Source organism: Bubalus kerabau, chromosome 18, assembly GCF_029407905.1.
Source record: "Bubalus kerabau isolate K-KA32 ecotype Philippines breed swamp buffalo chromosome 18, PCC_UOA_SB_1v2, whole genome shotgun sequence".
Lineage (NCBI taxonomy): Eukaryota > Metazoa > Chordata > Mammalia > Artiodactyla > Bovidae > Bubalus > Bubalus kerabau.
The window spans coordinates 43,323,983-43,345,516 of NC_073641.1; the positions used below are offsets into that span (position 1 = coordinate 43,323,983).

General features: G+C 38.2%; 1 protein-coding gene across 1 annotated transcript in view; it reads left to right on the top strand.

Annotated features, from left to right (window-relative positions):
• GOLPH3 (golgi phosphoprotein 3) overlaps positions 1-21,534 on the top strand; it is a 50,051-nt gene that overhangs the window by 17,923 nt on the left and 10,594 nt on the right. The window contains exons 2-3 of the mRNA XM_055554953.1: positions 15,933-16,064; positions 19,054-19,168. Coding sequence (XP_055410928.1) covers positions 15,933-16,064; positions 19,054-19,168 — 247 coding nt within the window. The remainder of the gene's footprint in view (positions 1-15,932; positions 16,065-19,053; positions 19,169-21,534) is intronic.

The following is a 21,534-nucleotide window of genomic DNA, read 5'->3' on the forward strand; positions in this document are numbered from 1 at the left end:
GGAGTCTTTACTTCCATCATCCTTTCTACTTCATTCCTCCTTCCTCTTGTTGGTCATTTTGAAAACTTAGTTTGGAGTTTGTTTTTCCAGTGTTTTTGAAGCAAAATTAAACATACTTGTTCTTGCTCCTCTCCCCCAAATACAAAAGATAGCCTACTAGAGTGAAAAAGTTGGCTTAAAGCTCAACATTCAGAAAACTAAGATCATGGCAACCGGTCCCATCACTTCATGGCAAATAGATGGAGAAACAGTGGAAACTGTGTCAGACTTGATTTTGTTGGGCTCCAAAATCACTGCAGATGGTGATTGCAGCCATGAAATTAAAAGAAGCTTACTCCTTGGAAGGAAAGTTATGACCAACTAGATAGCATATTCAGAAGCAGAGACATTACTTTGCCAACAAAGGTCCGTCTAGTCAAGGCTATTGTTTTTCCAGTGGTCATGTATGGATGTGAGAGTTGGACTGAAGAAAGCTGAGGGCCGAAGAACTGATACTTCTGAACTGTGGTGTTGGAGAAGACTTTTGAGAGTCCCTTGGACTGCAAGGAGATCCAACCAGTCCATTCTAAAGGAGATCAGCCCTGGGTGTCATTGGAAGGAATGATGCTGAAGCTGAAACTCCAATATTTTGGCCACCTCATGTGAAGAGTTGACTCATTGGAAAAGACTCTGATGCTGGGAGTGATTGGGGGCAGGAGGAGAAGGGGATGGCAGAGGATGAGATGGCTGGATGGCATCACTGACTCGATGGACGTGAGTCTGAGTGAACTCCGGGAGTTGGTGATGGACAGGGAGGCCTGGCGTGCTGCAACTCATGGAGTCACAAAGCGTCGGATACGACTGAGTGACTGAACTGAACTGATATATGCTGTTTGGCATTTTCCTTTTTATAGTTTATGTAGCCTGAAGATTATTTCATATCATTATATAAAGATCTTTTATGGCTCCATAGTGTTCCATTATGTTTGTTTATCTTCATATATTCATTGTTTTTATTGATGGATTTATGGACTGTTACCAAGTTTTTACTTCAGATAATGTTGTAATTAATAATCATATGCATTTATTGTTTCATATTTATGGGGATATAGACTTTTCAGAGGCGATTTCTAGAAGTAGGATTGTCAAGCTAAAGACATGTAATTTTTCATGATTTCTGTCAGGGATGATGTCATTTTTGCATTCCTAGCACAGTGTATTGGCCTTATCGTTGGCAATGGTGTCAGATATTTTTCAATTTTTGCCAGACTTATCAGATAACCATTGTCTCATGTAGTTTTAAAAATTGTACTAAAATGTTCATAACAGAATTCACTATATTAGCCATTTTAAAGTCTATAGTTCAGTAACAGTAAGGACATTCTCATTGTTGTGCAACCGTCGCCACTGTTCATCCCTCCCTGGAATTCCTTACCAATTAAGTGACAGCTCCTCATTGCTCCTCCCAGCTGTCTGGGGCAGCCACCACTGTACTGGCAGTGGTTTTGACTCCTCTAGGCACCTCATAAAAATGAAATCATACAGCTTTTGCCTTTTTGTAACTGGCTTATGTCACTTAGCAGACCCGGTTCATCTTGTTATAGCATTTGTCAGAATTTTGTTTCTTTTTAAAGCTGAATAATATTCTATTGTATGTATGTAGCACATTTTGTTTATCCATTCATCTTTTATAGACACTTGTTTTGCCCATTTTTTGATTGGTTTTGTTTTTCTCCTGTTATTTAAATGTGTATTGTTAATGATAGGAAGCATCTTTACATATGTTTAAGTCATTTTCATTTCTTTTGTAAATTTACTGTTTGTATCTTTGCCTTTAAAAAATTGAGTATTGATCTTATTTTCCTTTTTTTTTTAAATTTTTTGGCTGCAGCACGTGGGATCTTGATTCCCCAAACAGGGATTGAACCCACATCCCCCAGCAGTGGAAGCACAGAGTCTTAACCACTGGACTGCTAGGGAAGTCCCTTGATCTTATTTTCCTTTAATTTTTAGGAACTAATTGTGTCTTTGTGAGATGTTATAAATTATTTTCCTACATTTCCTTTTGTCTTTTTTACTTTGTTGATGCTTTTGCCATGATTACTTTAAAAAAAAAAACTTATGTAATACAATTTATCCATATGTATTTCTTCTAGATTTTGAGCAGTAGCTGGAAGCTTTTCCACCCACCCCTTGCCCCCAAATTAGGTTATGAAGGTATTTACTCCTATTTTCTTATAGTGCTTTATATTGTTTCATTTTACATTTTAATCTCTCATCCATTTGGAGTTAATTATGGTGTGTAATATGAAGTACGGGTCCAATTTTGTTTTTCTAAATGGCTATCCAGTAGTTCTTAATACTAATGATTAAATTGCCCATCTTTCCTTCTTATACTGAGTACCATCTACTTTGGAGAAATGTCTGTTTGGGTTCTTTGCCCTTTTTTTAACTGGATTATCATTTTTTTTTGCTGTTATATGAATTCTTTATATACTTTGGATATTTATCCCTTATCAGGTATATGATTTAAGATAGCACATTTATCATATACTAGATTTCAGTGTATTCTTGGGTCTATTTCTGGATTTATTAATTCTCTTGGTCTGTTTGTTCATGTACCAGTATCACATCATTTATCTAGAGGCTGTTGGTGAATCCGATAAATTCTGCTATATTGTATTTCCATGTTCATTTGTCTCAGGAAATTTTTTAAATTTCTCATATAATTTCTTGTTTGATCAGTTTGATATTTAAGATGATCTCCGTGTCACGTGAAAACTGGAAAATTTTCTTGTTCATTTCTACATTATGTATGATAGTGCCAAACACCAATTTTTAGGTACCCCATTATAAATGCTTATCTTTTACAGTTCTTTATATACTGTCAGTCCCATCACTTCATGGTAAATAGATGGAGAAACAGTGGAAACAGTGTCAGACTTTATTTTTGGGGGCTCCAAAATCACTGCAGATAGTGATCGCAGCCGTGAAATTAAAAGACGCTTACTCCTTGGAAGGAAAGCTATGACCAACCTAGATAGCATATTCAAAAGCAGAGACATTACTTTGCCAACAAAGGTCTGTCTAGTCAAGGCTATGGTTTTTCCTTTGGTCATGTATGGATGTGACAGTTGGACTGTGAAGAAGGCTGAGCACTGAAGAATTGATGCTTTTGAACTGTGGTGCTAGAGAAGACTCTTGTGAGTCCCTTGGACTGCAAGGAGACCAACCAGTCCATCCTAGAGGAGACCAGTCCTGGGTGTTCATTGGAAGGACTGATGCTGAAGATGAAACTCCAGTACTTTGGCCACCTCATGTGAAGAGTTGACTCATTGGAAAAGACTCTGATGCTGGGAGGAATTGGGGGCAGGAAGAGAAGGGGACGACAGAGGATGAGATGGCTGGATGGCATCACTGACTCGATGGATATGAGTTTGGGTGAACTCTGGGAGTTGGTGATGGACAGGGAGGCCTGGCGTGCTGCGATTCATGGGGTCGCAAAGAGTTGGACACGACTGAGTGACTGAACTGAACTGAACTGAAGCAGTTTGAAGAATAACCTTGATGATGGACCTGCAAATGCTTTTTTCAGAGATTAAAATAGATCATGTATCCTGTTTTGCTTTAAGCCACATACCTCCACAGGGAATTCCCAGTTGGTTAGAATCATACTTGTAGAATGCTTGAAATCTGTCTTTTTCGTTTTGTAAATGAGAAAGTGAAGACTCAAAGAGGATATAAAATGACCTGCTTTACCGCGCACCCCACCCCCACCCCCTGCCCACAAGAAGTTTTCTTGTGGCTGTGGGCAATATTCAGGTTTATCTACATCTGGTAGGCTGATTCTTCTTCTTACATCCTCAGTAACACTCTTGGAAGATAATTCAACTCCTCATTCAACTTCTCGTTACAGGTTTTATTCTGATTTTGTATTTCTTCTTCAGTTGGTTTTGGTCATTGCTGTTTATCCAGCAGTTTGAACATTTTGTCTAAATTGTCTACTTTATTGGCATAAAGCTGTTTTTAGTATTTCCTTATAATCCTTTAAATTTCTGTAAGGTTGGAAGTGATGTTCCTCCTGTTTTTTTATCTTGGTACTTCGTGGATCTTTTGTCCCTCTCCTTTCTTCCTCTCCATATGCCTGTTTTAACATTGATCTTTTTAAAAGAAATAAGCTGGCTTTATTGACCTTTGTCCCCTCTTCTATTTTTCTGTTTTGCATTTCATTGGTTTCCATGCTAAGCTTTATCATTTCCTTCTCTTTGATTGCTTTGGATTTAGTTTGCTCTTTTTCTGATTTCTTAACGTACAAGATTAGGTTGTTGATTTGAGGTCGTCTTCTGTAATACAGGTATTTAATAAAGCTTCAGATGTCTTTCTAAACACTGCTTTAGCTGCATCCTGTAGGTTTTTATATTTTGTGTTTTCATATTCTTTTAGTTCAGGCTACTTCTTCCTGCCTTTGTAATTCTTTGAGCCATGGATTATTTCTCATGTGGAGATATTTCGCATTTCATTCTGTTGTTTTAATTCTGATTTAATTCTCTTGGAGTAAAGCATTTTCTGTGTTTCACTCCTTTTACATTCATTGATTTGTGGGCTGGCTTATGAGGTATCTTGGGAAATATTTGTGTGCTTGAAAAGAAAATGTATTTTGCTGTTGTTGGTTGGAGTGTTCTATAAATGTCATTTAAGTCAAATTGGTTGATACTGTTGTTCAGTGCTGTATCTTCGGTTGTTTTCTCTCTAGTTGTATCATATTGTTCAATGCTATATCTTTGTTTTCTCTCTAGTTGTATCAGTTAACAGTGTGGTTTTCCACTACTTTTACTGTGTTGTCTGTTTTTCCTTTCTGTTAGGTTTGTATCATGTATTTTGGGATTCTCTTGTTAGGTGTTTCTGTGTGTAATAGTTAAATTTTCCTGATGGTTAACTCTGTTATCATTATGAAACATTGCCCTTTGTGTCTTTCAGTTTTCCTTATTCTGATCTCTACTTTGTCTCATGTTAATACAATATTCCAGCTTTCTTTGAATTAGTGTTTCCATGGTTTTTAAAAAAATTCATTCTTTTAAATCTGTTTGTGTCTTTGAATCTAAACTGTCTCTTGTAGACAACATAGGTATGGTTAAATCTTTTATCCAGTCTATGAAACTTGACCATCAGAGTATCTGATCTAGCCCACACATTTAATGTGATTACCGATAGAGTTGGATTTATACCAGCCACTGTGCTCTTTGTTTTCTGTGTCAGATGTCCTTTTTGTCTCTCTACCTCTTCTACCATCTTCTTTTGTGTTAAATGGAAAAATAAAGTTATACTATTTAAATTTTCCTACTCCTCCCTTTCTTCCGCCTTGCCTTCCTCACTGCACACCTATATCCATTGGAGTTTTTTCCTTAATCTTCTTTAAAGTAATACTCATTTAGTTCCAACAAAATACAGAAACTATGCTCCAGTATATCTTCATTTACCCCTTTCCTTTGTTCATTATTGTCAGAAATATTACAAGGGCACATAACTCAATACTGTTTTATACTTACTATTTTATGCAATCTTTTGCTTTTAAGTGAGTTTTTAAAGGCAAAAATAGAAAATATATAGTCTTCCTTGTTCATTTACCTTTGCATCTATCTTTTCTTTATATGGATTTGAAATACTGTCTGATATTAATTTACTTAAAATCGGCAGGAGTTCTTTTAGTATTGCTTATAAGGCATATCTGCTAGCAACAAATTCAGCCTTTGTTTACTTGTAAATGTCTGTTTCATCTTCAGCTTTGAAGGGTATTTTGCTGGGTATAGATTCTTGGTTGATAGTTTGTTTCTTTCAGCACTGAATATGTTATCCTAATGCCTTTTGGTTTCCAGTATTTCTAGTGAGAGGTTATCTGGTAATTGTATTGTTCCCTTAAATGGGATAAGTTGTTTTTTTCTTGTTGCTTTTCCAGTATATAATATATACTCTTTGTTTAATGTTAGCAGTTTGACTGTGATGCATCTGGGTATGATGCTCTGGATCTTCGATGAATATTTTTCACCATATTTGGGGAAGTTTTCAGTTACTATTTTTTCTGCTTTCTCCTCTTTTTGAGGCTCTTGTCGCTACTGGGAGGCTTGCTTGAACACTACTCTCTGAAGTGAAAGTGAAGTGGGAGTCACTCAGTCATGTCTGACTCTTTGCGACCCCATGGACTCTACAGTCCATGGAATTCTCCAGGCCAGAATACTGGAGTGGGTAGCCTTTCCCTTCTTAAAGAGATCCTCCCAACCCAGGGATTGAACCCAGGTCGCCTGCATTACAGGCAGATTCTTTACCAGCTGAGCCACAAGGGAAGCCCACTGAGGTTTTTCCTGTTTTCTTCATTACTTTCCATCTTGTTCTTTAAATTCAAATTCAAGTTCATTGACTCTTTCTCATCTCTCATCTACTGTTGAGCTCCTCTAGTAAACTTTTCACTATAGTCGTAGTGTGTGTGTGTGTGACATATACACACTGCTACATTTACTTATTTTTGGCTATGCTGGGTCTTGATTGCTGCATGCAGACTTTCTCTAGTTGCAGAGAGTGAGGGCTGCTCTCTAGTTGTGGTGCATAGATTTCTCACTGGTGGCTTCCCTTGCTGTGGAGCATGGTCTGTAGGCACACAGGCTTCTTTAATTGCAGCACTTGGGCTTAGTTGCGAGTTGCTGGCCCTAAGGCATGTGGGCTTCAGTAGTTGTGGCACAGAAACTCATTAGCTGTGGCTCACAGGCTGTGGAACCTTCCTGGACCAAGGATCAAACCTGTGTCCCCTGCATTGGCAGGTGGATTCTTATCTGCCATGCCACCAGAGAAGTCCCAGTCATACTTTTTTTCTTTGGACAGGAAAAAAAAGACCTTTATTCCCCTATTTTCAAACAGATGGTTGCTAGTATAACATTTATGAGTTTTGGCAGATATATCATAGTTTCCCAATTACCTTCAGATAGTAACACAACTTGTATTATGCATTAACCAGGAAAACAAGACGTTTTAACCTTTTTCCCAAGTACATCAATTAATTCATCCATACTTCTTTCTTTCGAGCAATTTCTACACAGGTTGATTAGTTTTTCTTCCTCTCTTCGCCTCTCCAGTTATTTTTGGATCTACCGTCCATATAGGAATTAATAATAGAGAAGGACAACAGTGATCTCTTTTATTCTTGGACTTCGGTTAGATCATTTCCTTAGGAGATACTTCATTTTAGAACTAGCTGAACATGTTTTACTTCAAGAATACAAAAGAAACCTAAAATAAACTTTTTTCAATGAAGTATATAAAATAGGCATTAGCTCTTTTTTTTTTTTTTTAAAGAATTCCTGGAAATAAAAGGTTGAAAAAGAAAACAGTGGAAAAAATAAGAGTAATTATATGGTTCATTCAGTGATATTTTTTAACTAAAGAATTTTATTCTCTTAACTGAGGTTCAATATTTGATGAATCGTTATTTTTATTAATGAGTCATTGTTATTTTTCCCACTAATTCTTTTTTTTTTTTTTTTAATTTTATTTTATTTTTAAACTTAACATAACTGTATTAGATTTGCCAAATATCAAAATGAATCCGCCACAGGTACACATGTGTTCCCCATCCTGAACCCTCCTCCCTCCTCCCTCCCCATTCCATCCCTCTGGGTCGTCCCAGTGCACCAGCCCCAAGCATCCAGTATCGTGCATCGAACCTGGACTGGCATCTCATTTCATACATGATATTTTACATGTTTCAATGCCATTCTCCCAAATCTTCCCACCCTCTCCCTCTCCCACAGAGTCCATAAGACTGTTCTATACATCAGTGTCTCTTTTGCTGTCTCGTACACAGGGTTATTGTTACCATCTTTCTAAATTCCATATATATGCGTTAGTATACTGTATTGGTGTTTTTCTTTCTGGCTTACTTCACTCTGTATAATAGGCTCCAGTTTCATCCACCTCATTAGAACTGATTCAAATGTATTCTTTTTAATGGCTGAATAATACTCCATTGTGTATATGTACCACAGCTTTCTTATCCATTCATCTGCTGATGGACATCTAGGTTGCTTCCATGTCCTGGCTATTATAAACAGTACTGCGATGAACAGTGGGGTACGAGTACCCCACTAATTCTTTAAATGTGGTTTTCTTTAGTTCTTTAATCATTATTTGATAGAGTGTCCCTTAGTTTGGGTTTGATGTATAAGTAAATTATTAATGTGTCTCTTAGTGTGTATGTATTTTCTGTCTTTTAAGGTTAATCATGTTGGGATTTCATTTGTTTCTAGTTAGATGAGATTAATTGGAATGTGGCACTTGATAATCACAAGCCCTAATTTGCTGTCTGACAGGTTCGTTTTGTTGATGGGACTGCTGTTTGTTTTCAGTAAGCCACTACCCTTGTCACAATCACACTTACTGGTGTTCTGATAAACAACTAAAGGTTCAGTTCAGTCGTTCAGTCGTGTCTGACTCTTTGCAACCCCATGAATCACAGCACGCCAGGCCTCCCTGAACATCACCATCTCCCGGAGTTCACTCAAACTCAAATCCATTGAGTTGCTGATGCCATCCAGCCATCTCATCCTCTGTCGTCCCCTTCTCCTCCTGCCCCCAATCCCTCCCAGCATCAGAGTCTTTTCCAGTAAGTCAACTCTTTGCATGAGGTGGCCAAAGTACTGGAGTTTATGTATGCAAATTTGAATTCCTTGGCCACGCATAATATTTTTTTAGCCTGTGATGAATCTTTTAGTTATAGTTTCTATACACAAACTTTTTCAGATACCACTGATTTAATATTTCATTAAATTCCTTTTGGCATTACTAAAAGTTAGCTGCTTGCAAGAACAAATTTCTGCAAGTAACCTAAGGAAAGGAGATACAGGTCAATCTTTTGGAAATAAGGTTTAGAGGTACAACCCAAAGATACAGGCACAATGCTGTTGTTAGGATGCTTTTCTCTGTGTCTCTATGTGTATGTCTGGGTCTGCCTTACACTGTATGTTCTCATGCCTGCATGTCTCTCTTCTGTTCCTTTCTGTTTATCATCATTCTCTGGTTGCATTTGTGAAGAACGGCCAGTGACTTCTGAATCCACATAACCAGTTACATCTCTATTGTCCATGCCCACCTAAATGATGCAGCCTTTGTGTGCCAAGTTCAGATTCCCAGGAGGAGAACTTTAATGTACCCATCCTGGTCCAATTAGATTTGGCAGAATAGTCATCCCTTTCTGTAAAATCTGTAGAGGGCAAGTTTCTAAAAGGTGGATGTGAGCCAAGAGTGGTCTCAGTAGTACAACTTTTGGAGTGAGTTTGGTGCGTGTGTGCTCAGTTGCTTCAGTCATGTCTGACTTTGTGACCCTGTGGACTGTAGCCCACCAGGCTCCTCTGTCCATGAGTTTCTTCAGGCAAGAATACTGGAGTGTGTTGCTGTGCCCTCCAAGGGATCTTTCCGATGCAGGGATTGAACTGTCATCTCTTGTCTCCTGCATTGGCAGGCAGGTTCTTTACTGCTAGCGCCACCTATAGTAAATCCCAAATGTATTTGGAAACCTGTTATTTTCTTTTGCTGAGGAAAGTCTGTGCCATTTCTGAAACAGTGGTGACAATAGAATTAAACATTATATACAGATATGTTGTTTTTAGTCATTTCATAAAAACAGAAACATGCTTGTAAAATATGAAAACTGTTGTCTATACCTTGTCCATATATTAACAACAGTTAGTCTTAAACAATAAAAGGCTTCTGGTTAAATATTCTGGAACTCAAAAGTTGAATGATGAGAATTCAGTGTTAGCATATTTAGGGGCCCCAGTGAACATTTCCCTTTGAAATCCTCCCAAGTGGAGCCACTTGAGAAGAAAAAGGGAATCAGGCAAATAAAGATCCAAGTAAATTTTATCTCATCGCTGAGAAAAAGTTGTGTTGGAGGTTGTTGCTTAGATCTGCAGTAATGTCAGATTACTGCATGTATTCTCTGTCCCCTACGTTTAGATATTGGAACTGCCCACTGAAGGGCAGAGCTTGTCCCTGGTGTCATTGCCTCATTCGTTCCTGTGCCTTCATTCTTTCTGTTCTGCTCCTTGCTTCTGAGTGGCATACTGTATGATAAAGGTCATATATCCCACTTAAAGTTACAAGCTTCTCGTGAGGTCTGCCTAAAGATTGGCCATTTGTCTGAGTCACAGATGCTGAGTGTTACCAAAAATGTAAGATTGATGGGAGCACTCTGTAGTCAATTTAGCTGGCATTCTGTTGGGAAACGCTCCACCTACCTGGTTATCATTAGTTGTTATTATTAAATTTTGGTAAAAGGCAAGTAGAGGTGCTTTGAATTAGCTTCCAGGGCTTTCTGATTGCCTGCCTCTTATATTCTAGTCTTGATTTTGTTGAAGACTTAGGCTTCCCTGGTGGTTCAGACAGTAAAGAATCTGCCTTCAATGCAGGAGACCAGGGTTCGATCCTTGAGTTGCAAAGATCCCCTGGAGGAGGAAATGGCAACCCACTTCAGTATTCTTGCCTGGAGAATTCCATGGACAGAGGAGCCTGGCAGGCTACAGTCCATGGGGTTGCCAAGAGTTGGACACGACTGAGTGACTAACACACTTGTGAGCTGCATGTGGTATGACTTTCAAATGTGCCTGATTTGATTTTCTAGCATTTCAGCTCCCCAGGACAGCCATGTTAGGGTCTTCATGGGACCATCTGTTCTTGAATGTTTCCCCTTGTTTTGGACCCAGGCCTAATGAAATCCTGTTTCTCTGGATTCTTGTGGGGGTAGTGTATGATCCACTGCTACTTGGCATATCTCTGCCTCTTCCATTCTTATATTTTAGGAATAGCTGATTCTGATCCCAATCTTAAACTTGTAGGGCCCCCATATAGTTTTTTTTGTGTGTTTGTGGTTCTCTAACCTCCTTCAGGACCCAGAAGTTGAGTCTTCTGCAGTGAGTAGAGGACATCCTCAAGATCCTGTGGCTACTGGTATTCCTAATGGAGTGCTGCTGCTTTGTCACTAAGCTGATTGCCTGGCCAGTGGTTCTCCCTTCATGTGACCCTGAACTTTGAATACTAGTACCCTATTTTTGGATTAAGCTAGGGTAGTCAAAGCTGTGGTTTTTTTCAGTAGTCATGTATGGATGTGAGAGTTGGACTATAAGGAAAGCTGAGTGCTGAAAAATTGATGCTTTTGAACTGTGGTGTTGGAGAAGACTCTTGAGAGTCCTTTGGACTGCAAGGAGATCCAACCAGTCCATCCTAAAGGAAATCAGTCCTGAATATTCATTGCAAGAACTGATGCTGAAGCTGAAACTCCAATACTTTGGCCACCTGATGTGAAGAACTGACTCATTTGAAAAGACCCTCATGCTGGGAAAGATTGAAGGCAGGAGGAGAAGGGGACGGCAGTGGATGACATGGTTGGATGGTATCACCGACTCAATGGACATGGGTTTAGGTAGACTCTGGCAGTTGGTGATGGACAGGGAGGCCTGGAGTGCTGCTCTTCATGGGTCGCAAAGAGCTGGAAGTGACAGCGACTGAACTGAACTGCCCTTTTGACAGATACGGTATAAGATTTTTACTAGGGCAAAAACACATTCATGCCCTGAATATATAACTTTCCTATTTAGAACACAAGTCCTTGTAATTGTTTCAGGAGTGGTGTTTTATCTGAGGACAAATCCCCGGGCCGGTGTGGTGTTACCTGCTCTGATGAAGTCTTTCGCACTGAGAAGTCAGGTAGATTGGTGGTCTGCCTAGATTTGGATGGTCAGTCAGCCAGTCTGACCAAGTTTTAAGGCTCCTAGTAACTGACAAGTTAGACGCCAGTTCTTCATCTGACTGCTGTGCACCTGTGAGGCCTGTGCCCCATGTCTGTCCTCTCTTCCATGGGTTTACGTTAACCAATGGCACCCCACTCCAGTACTCTTGCCTGGAGAATCCCATGGGTGGAGGAGCCTGGAAGGCTGCAGTCCATGGGGTCGCTAGAGTCAGACACGACTGAGCGACTTCACTTTCACTTTTCACTTTCATGCATTGGAGGAGGAAATGGCAACCCACTCCTGTATTCTTGCCTGGAGAATCCCAGGGACGGGGGAGCCTGGTGGGCTGCCGTCTGTGGGGTCGCACAGAGTCGGACACGACTGAAGCGACTTAGCAGCAGCAGCAGTAGCTATAATACTGTATTTCTTTCAAGATACCATCTATTTTTAAATGCATCCCAATACCAGAGATACAACTTCTCCCCCTCAGTTTTATTGAGAAATAATTGACATACATCCCTGTATAAATTTAAGGTGTACAGTATCGTGGTTTAATTTACACATGCAGGCATACCTTATTTTATTGTGCTTTGCTTTACTGTGCTTCACAGATACCATATGTTTTACAAATTAAAGGTGTTTTTAAATTAGCAATAAGGAATTTTAAAACTAAGGTATATACATTTTCTTTTTTTTTGTTTATAAGGAAATGGCAACCCACTCCAGTGTTCTTGCCTGGAGCATTCCAGGGATGGCGGAGCCTGGTGGGCTGCTGTCTGTGGGGTCACACAGAGTCGGACACGACCGAAGCGACTTAGTAGCAGTAGTAGTAGTATAGTGTAGTGTATATATTAACTTTTATGTGCACTGGGAAGCCATAACATTTGTGTGACTCACTTCTTGTGATACTGGCTTTGTTCCTGTGGTCTGGAAACAATTCTGTGATATCTCTGATATTTACCAAACCGAAGTAGGCCTATATGGTGAAATGATTACCACAGTAAGTTTAGTTAGCTTCCATCATCTCATATAGAGAGACTAAACTTATGTTTGGAGATCAGTAAAATGTAGTTGTATGGTTAGCACTAGAGATTAAAAGATGGAAGTGCTCTTTAGCACTTGGCAGGATCTAAGCTGGTGCCCCAGCTTCAGTAGTTTTGCTTGTATGTGTAAAAGTGACATGGATTCATTGCAGAATCTTGCTGGCCTAGGTCATGACCAAATTCACTTGGTTCTTTTCCTTCTAATATACTTAATTCTCAAGGATGGCATTGCCACCATCTTATCCAGTAATATAAAATATTTTTGTTCAGCTATGGGCTTCCCTCATGGCTCAGTGGTAAAGAATCTGCCTACCAATGCAGGAGACACAGGTTCGACCCCTGGGTCAGGAAGATCCCCTGAAGGAGGGAATGGCTACCCACTTTGGTATTCTTGCCTGGAGAATCCCATGAACAGAGACTGGCGGGGCTAGAGTCCGTGGGGTTGCAAAAGAGTTAGACATGACTTAGCGACTAAGTAACAACTCCCCTTTTCTCTCCTGCTTCCTGCAACTTGCTTAATTCCTGATCATACTTTTATGATGTGGATTTTGGCAGGTGTCGTCAGCCTGCTTGGTATGGTTTTGGTGGCTTCACTGATCTTTGGAATATTGTGTATGAGTCCTGGAAGCTTTGGTACAGAACTGTCCATGTCCATTTGTCTGTTTTCCCACGTGAAGTCAATTCTGTTTAAGTATGCGTCTTTAATGTTAATGCCCAAAAGCCATTCACTACATGTAAATCTTTGAAGTCCTGTTAAATACTCCATTTTGCTAACTTCTCTGGGTATACCTTTATTCTCAGGGCAGTTGAAGTTGAGGTGTATTTTGTTGTCTGCTAGCAAATGTAAGATTCTCCCCTCTCCCTTTTTTCTAAGGTGAAATCGATCATTCTTTTAATTTTTATTGTTTATTGTTTTTAGCTGCACTGGATCTTTGCTGGCCTCATACAGGCTTAGTTGCCCTGAGGCAGGGATCTTAGTTCCCGACCAGCCATTGAATACACACCCCCTGCATTGGAAGGCAGACTCTTAACCACTGGACTGCCAGGGAAGTCCCTAAGTTTCTAATAAGTACTGTTCATCAGAAATTTCCAGGCTGCAGAGACAGGGCATGGTCCTGTACTTGATCCATCACTGTCTTATGAGGTATACTCTATTATTTATAGTTTGTAGAGGCTCACCTGGGAACTCCCATCTGTATGTCCAGGCCCGTTGAAGCCAGATAGCTATAACTTTGATTTCATGTGAATCCATTTCTGGGTTTCCTAGAGCTTTAATAGTATTGGATGGATACACAAGCCATGGATTTTACCTAACATCTGTTAAGTTATTGGTCTTATTAACTACTTAGCTAATCTCTAGTGATCTTAATTTAACCAGATCCCTAAAAAAAACTAAGTTTAAAAGAATCCCCTCAAATCTAAACAATATCTGCTTCCCCTGCCTCACATTTAAGTCTGCTTCTTTATTTTTTATATAAATTAAAAAAATATTTATTTATTTATTTATTAAGTACTTGGTTGTTTTGGGTCTTCATCGCTGCATGGGCTTTCTGTAGTTGTGATGAGCTGGGGCTACTCATCTTTGTGGCCTGCGGGCCTCTCATTGTGGTGGCTTTTCTTGTGGCCCACAGCCTCTAGAAATGTGGGCTTTAGTTGCCCATGGCATGTGGAATCTTCCTGGACCAGGGATCAAACCTGTGTCCCTGCATTGGAAGGCAGATTCTTACCCACTATACCACCAGGGAAGTCCGGCTTCTTTATTTTTAAACAAATTAAAAAAAAAAAAAAAAACCAACAACAACAACCAAACACACACACACTTATATGGCTGCATTGGGTCTTAGTTTTGGCATGTGTGATTTACCTCCCTGACCAAGGATTGAATCTGGGCTCCTGCATTGGGAGTGTGGTGTGTTATCCACTGGACCACCAGGAAAGTCCTGTAAACCTGCTTCTTAATGTTGATCTCCTTGTGGCTCCCTTAGTCTAAACTCTAATTTTCTCAAAGCCTTCATTCTCAGAAGGGTAGCTTCGCCATTTAAGTTCCTGTGTCAAAAGTGAAGTCGCGTGGACCGTGATAGTCAGGCATCGTCTTAAGTACAAGCTGCCCACGGTGGCCTGGCAGAGCACCAAGACTGACCCCAACAGAGCCCTATAACCCTGAGTCTAGACCCTCTTTTCTTCAAAGAATCTTTTGACCTGTTTTCCCTCCCACCAAAATTGTATGTTACCTTATTCTGAGTTTTAAACAGGACTAGAGACAGCTGCTGATTTCTCTTCAGAGTTGAGTACTCACTGAAGCCTGCCAGGCTCCTCTGTCCATGGAATTCTCCAGGCACGAATACTGGAGTGGGTAACCATTTCCTCCTTCAGGGAATCTTCCCAACACAGATCAAACCCACATCTCTTGGGTCTCCTGCATTGGCAGGCAGATTCTTTACCACTGGCGCCACCTGGGAAGTAGAGTACTTTAGTAGTTGGCAACTCTTCATGGCTTTGTAATTTGGACAGACCCAGTTGTTAGCTCTCAAAGAGTGCCTGTTTTCACTTGAGTATTCCCAAATCCCTAGATACCTATCAGTCTCATTTTGTCCAGCTTTTTTATCCACCTTGGTTATTGCCCTTAAATTTCTCCTGGGGTTGTGTGTTGGGAGGTGCCGGAATCTGATTGCTTTACAGTATGTTATTCAGAGTACTAGGCATGACCCCATGCCTAAGTTTTCTGATATATTCATCTAAATTTAACCTTGTGTTTTTATCCTAAACAGCATTGAATGATGTTCTAATTCTGCATGAGGCCACATTGGACTAGATTATTTTTCCTGAGCTGCTGCTTTTGCCCATGTTGTAAACCACTATGATCTGAGGTTAACTGAATGGGTGAGCCCTGAAGTCTGAAAGGGCCTAATTAGCACATAACTTAGTGACTTCCAAAGTTACTTGTAAGAAAGTGGTGAAAAGACAGTAAGTTCTTGAAAATCCTAGTTTAATAATGTATAGTACTTGTATTTTTTCAGTATTTTGATTTTAATTAGAGAAAGATATGAAAGGTAAAAGGCACGAGAAATAGCTTTGGCTAAAAAATACTTATTTTCTTGACTCCAAAGTAAATTAACTCTTTTGTTTTCTCTTTTTTAAATAGGGTTACACATCGTTTTGGAATGACTGTATATCATCTGGATTACGTGGCTGTATGTTGATTGAATTAGCATTGAGAGGAAGGTTACAGCTAGAGGCTTGTGGAATGAGACGTAAAAGTCTATTAACAAGAAAGGTAAGAGGGGGCCTATGTAACATAGCCTTTTTGAAGAGTTTGTGCTGCCTAAAGATGAAGAATGTTTCTAGTAATAGTTTTCTATTTTATTGAAGTATAGTTGATTTACACTGTGCTAATTCCTGCTATATTGTATTCAGTTATATGTATACATATATTCTTTTTTTTTTTTTTTTAAATTTCAAGTTAAGTTTTATTGAGGACCTTACTGAAGACTGTAGCCCAGGAGACAGCCTCTTGGATAGGTCTGAGGTCCTGTACATTGTTTTTTATATTCTTTTCCATTGTGGCTTATCGAAGGATATTGAATAAGTTTCCTGTATTATACAGTAGAACCATGTTGTTTTACTAATAGCTTTCAGAAGTTAAATAAGTTGATTTTAAAGTTAAGTCTTTATTGAATCATGATTCCATATCTTTTTTTTCCTTTTTTTTTTTCATCTTTGATTTTTTTGGTTCTTTGTACATAATGAGTAATGTAATTCATTTTTAGGATCATTGGCCGTTGCATCCTGCATATTCAAAAAGACTCCCAAACTTTATTTGCTATTTCTGAAAACCATGATTTGGAAGACTTGACATAACTACTCAAAAGTGATACTGTGCAAATTAACCACCCATAGGCAATTGATCTTTCTGCCAGAATACAAATACTTTTCAGATCTCCTTCTCTCCATTGTTATGGTCTGTGTTAATATAGGTGTTATTGACTAGTTTCTAGAATTTTTAACTTTCATTTTAGTCTAAAATATTCAAGGCCATTTCTCTTCGTCTGTCATTGTTTCTTGGGGGATGTAGGGTGTTTCAAAACTATTTTTTTCATAATGCATTGTGTTATGATGAAATCCAAAATGCTTTAGGGTGAAAACTGAACATTTTTTGATTGATATACCAGATAGAATAATAATCCTATGGGAAAGAATATATTTTTGAAAATTATATACACAGTAGACGTGGTATAGCAGGAAATATTCCTCATGGAATATTAAAATTAAATTTAGTCATTTAAAGTAGAGTCAAATGAACTGGCATGAGATTAATTTTGAAAATTATTGTTTTAGATATTTGTCATAAAGCAGAATATAATTTTTATTTCCATTTTACTGTGCAACCATAGATTTATGGGGGACAAAAACCTTAGGAATTTTTAATTATCAGTGAAATATATACATTAATTACTAATAGTAATAAAAATTACAAGTAATGTTACATTAATATTATGGATCCCTGACCTAAGAAAAAATATCCAACTATACCCAGTTTATTATAATCCTGACACCTGTCTCAGAATGATGGGCAATGCAGTGTTGAGGCCAGATGGCAATCGATTTCGGGAGTTAATGGGAAGTAAGAAGTGGTGGCATGACCACAGCATATAGACATACAACTTTTTATCCCAGGGCTTTTTATTTTTTCTTATTCTGACACCCAGCTACAAGCATGGCCCAGAATAGCACTCTCCAGTCGAACTCTCTGTGATAATGAAAGGGTTCTATATCTGCTCTGTCCAGTATGGTGGCCACCAGCCACATGTCTGTGAAATAGACACTTGAAATGTGAGTCATGCAAATTGAGACATGCTGTAAATAAAAACACACTGGCTGTTTGAAGACTTACTGTGGAAAAATAAGAATGAAATATCTCAATTACATGTCAATATTTTGGCTATGGTGGGTTAAATCAAATATACTAAAATTAATTGTACTTATTTTTCTTTTTAAATGTAAATACTAAACAATTTAAAAATAGATTCGTGGCTTGTATTTCTGGCTCTAATGATATTTCCATTGGGTCATGTTGTCTCCTAAATAGATACTATATTCTCTTTAACCTTTTATAGCTCATTATTGACCAGAGACATATTAATACATTAGTCTTTTGTACCTGAACGTTATTGACTAGAGATGTTTCAGTATTCACTTACACATCAAATCACTTGCCACAGGGGTCAGTTTTTGCCGAAATCCCCCAGTCAATAATGTGCTAAGATTGATCAAAAAGAAAAGGACATGCTGTCAATGACAAGTTTTCAAGAAGACTCCCATTTTAAAAATAATATTGTTAAATTTCATAATATTTTAATAGCTAACAGTATCAATAATATAACAAATTAAGCTTTGATATTACAGAATTTCAGCTAGAGATTTGTTTAGCCAAGAGTGTCATGGAAGGCTTTAAAAAACTCTAAAGCCGTGTAGTGTTTTCTTCTGTCATCCCCTACTTCTGGATTTTTCTACTCTTTTGCACCACACAGCATGTGGGGTCTTAGTTTCCTGACCAGGGGCGGAACCCACGTCCCCTGCTTTGGAAGCACAGAGTCTTAACTGCTGGACCACTAGGGAAGTCCCTTGGTTTGTTCTGTTCTTCAAGTGGATTCTATATCTATCTTAACTTAATGTTTTGTAGTATTTAAAATCTTTATGTAATCGAACCTGTTGGTATTTCCAGGGTTTCTGCTGGTTGTCACAGTTTTGAGAAAACTTTCTCATTCTCTCAATTATATTTCATATTTAAATCTATCTTTTATTGCAGTATAAGCTCTGAGGAGCCAAGTCTTACTTTTTACCTCTAATTTTTTAGCCAGTTGTTTTAGTAATGTCTATGTGAAATGTCACCTTTATTATATACCAAATTCTGATATGTAATTGAGTCTGTTTCTGTAACTAATAAATGTTTGAAAAATGAATTTCTGTATCACATAGCCCAAGGTTTAGCAGTGAAGGGAATTGCAATGAGTATAAACTCTTCTACCATTTTGCTTTACTCATTAAGGCACATTTTCATTTATGTTATATTTTCATTTATGATTGTGGCTAATCTGGTTAGGTTAAATACTGGATTTTCTTAATATGGAATTAATTTAAAATCTGAACTTTGATAACTGTGTGAACACTTGGAGCTTTAAGCATGGTGAAATGTTTACATAATTTTTTTTTTTTTATCTAAAGAGATCAAATAGATCATGTGATTCTTATTGATTACATTGTAGGTGATTTGTAAGTCAGATGCTCCAACAGGGGATGTTCTTCTTGATGAAGCTCTGAAGCACGTTAAGGAGACGCAGCCTCCAGAAACGGTCCAAAACTGGATTGAATTACTTAGCGGTAAGCTTCTGTGTATAAGCTGAAAACTGAATTCTTGGAAAGGTTTTTGTAAAAATTTAAAATCCTTTTGAAAGGAACTTGGGCAAATAGTCACAGATTTGTTTAGTGGTAGACAAACTTGAGAGCGAATTAGTCACTAAATGGGGAAAACAGTGGTTTTTAAAATTTCATCACCTTTAATGAGACAGCAGGTGTGACTGAGATTATGTATACTTCCTTAGAGCTCCTGTCATTCTTTGTCAAAATTATTTCATGCTACCTTATTCTGGATGGGCTAGGTTAAGCTGTGTAAACAAACAACCCTAAAACCTCAGTGGCTTAAGACAGAAGCTCATTTCTCACTCATGCTGTACAAATCAGTCACAGACCACTTCATTCTCACTTTGGCAGCCAGGCAGATGAGCTGCCACCATCTGGAGCATTGTCAGTCACTAGTGTAAAGAGAAGAAAAGTGTAAAGATCACCTGGGCTCTTAAATTTCTGCTCAGAACTGTTGTGTGGTTCAGGCTGCATTGGTCAGAGCAAGTCACATGGCCTCCCCTAACTTGAAGGAGACCGGAAGTACAGGCATATGAAGGACAGCTACCTGTTGATAGCACTGATGACTACATTTATTTTAAAGTTGCTTGTATATTTGTCTAACCTACTAGATAGTGAACTCCTTGAGTATAGGACCTGAGTTACCTTGCTCTTCCTCTCTACTATTATATAAAACATAGTTTCTATGTATATTTATGCTCATTTCATGTCCAAATGTATTACTATTTAGAGTACCTTTCAAAAACATTTGGAGGTTATCAGAGATTAGTAATTAACATGATGTCATTTTTCTCACTTATCAATGGAATTTCTAAAGTTATAGTTGCATTATGAAGATGTTCTTGTATCAGTAAAAGATTGAGTTTTGCATGTTTTTTGAAACATAAATATACATATTCCAAACCTAGCTAATAGAGCAATAAATGAGTACTTTACACTTCTGGCAGAGTTCATTCTTTCTTCTTTTTGGTAAAGAACATAAATTTTCACAAGATTGTCTTGGTAATTTTGAGAGGTTGTTTTGGCCCACACTCTGGTAGATCTGTTGATAAATTTTCTTTTTACCTCATTGAGTAAGATAAACTTTAATGTGACCCTTTTTCCTTCTTTGTGCTTGTGATGGTGGTGGTGTGTTCAATTCCAATTTTTTTATTGTAGGAAATCTTAAAATTACTTTACCCATTTGATGAAAGTTTGTTTAGTTAAAACTAGCTGCTTACCCAGCATGTACCAGCACTGTGTCACAGCGCTCAGAACACTGTCAGCCCTTTCTGCGTGAGCCTTCCATCTGTTTGGCAAACCGTAGCCATTGACAAGGCTCAGTGAGGGTATGAATATTAACTTTACATGTTAAAAATTAGCAAATGTGATTTTCCAGATGAAAATAGAAGTGTTGATAACTTCTAACTGTACCCTGACAGACTATTTCTGCATTCTCTGGAGTCTTTGTGTCCTGCTTGTGTTGTATACTGCCATTGCTGCCATTGTGTACGACGTATGGTATGCAAATTAGAATTTGTAATTAGATTCTCAACTGACCAAAAAGAGCATTTCTTAAAGTTGTCATTAGCTTTTTTGGGAAGTAAGAGTGCTAAAGTTCTTTTTGTGGTATTTAGTGGGTCTTGCCTTAAGTCAGTATTTTTGATAGCCACTTTGGTGCAACTTAACACTGTGAAGGTGTTTCTGGATGCTCCCTCCATCAATGATCTCTTTATCTTACATTGTATGTGCTAACGTCACACGGGGATGTGGTTGAATAATATATCTTAGACCACCAGATTTCCTTTGATAGTTTATATGCTTGTCATGTGCACATGCCATGCAGGGAGTATGACTTGCAAAGAGTTGAATCTTACCGTTTAAGGTGACTATATACTTCTTAGACTTTACATGTTAATGTAATGTTTTTTGCATGTAGCTTATCCAGTACTCAATTTATATGATAATTGAACATGGTTTTCAACTTGAGCTGGTATGCACTGTTCTTATCTGATTAAGGAGTGAAAGGAGGGCAGAAGTCTATAACTGTTTCTCAGAAGTAGTAAATATAATTAAGACTTTATGAAACAGGGCCCATTTAAGTTAGGAACTTGTGTAAACCAGAAAGCTAATACTTAGAAAGTACCTTTAAAAAATTTTTTTAAACAGCATCCTGTGAAGTTCAGTATGGCTGTTAATGCCAAAATACTATTACCTGTAGTACTTTGGTTGCATGTTCCTGATGTACAATAAGAATGATTAGTAATTTTAGCATAAAAGAAAGGAATCTGGAGTGGGAGAAAGAGCACATTTCTTTTAAATTAAGAAAATACCTTCTTCCCAGCTAA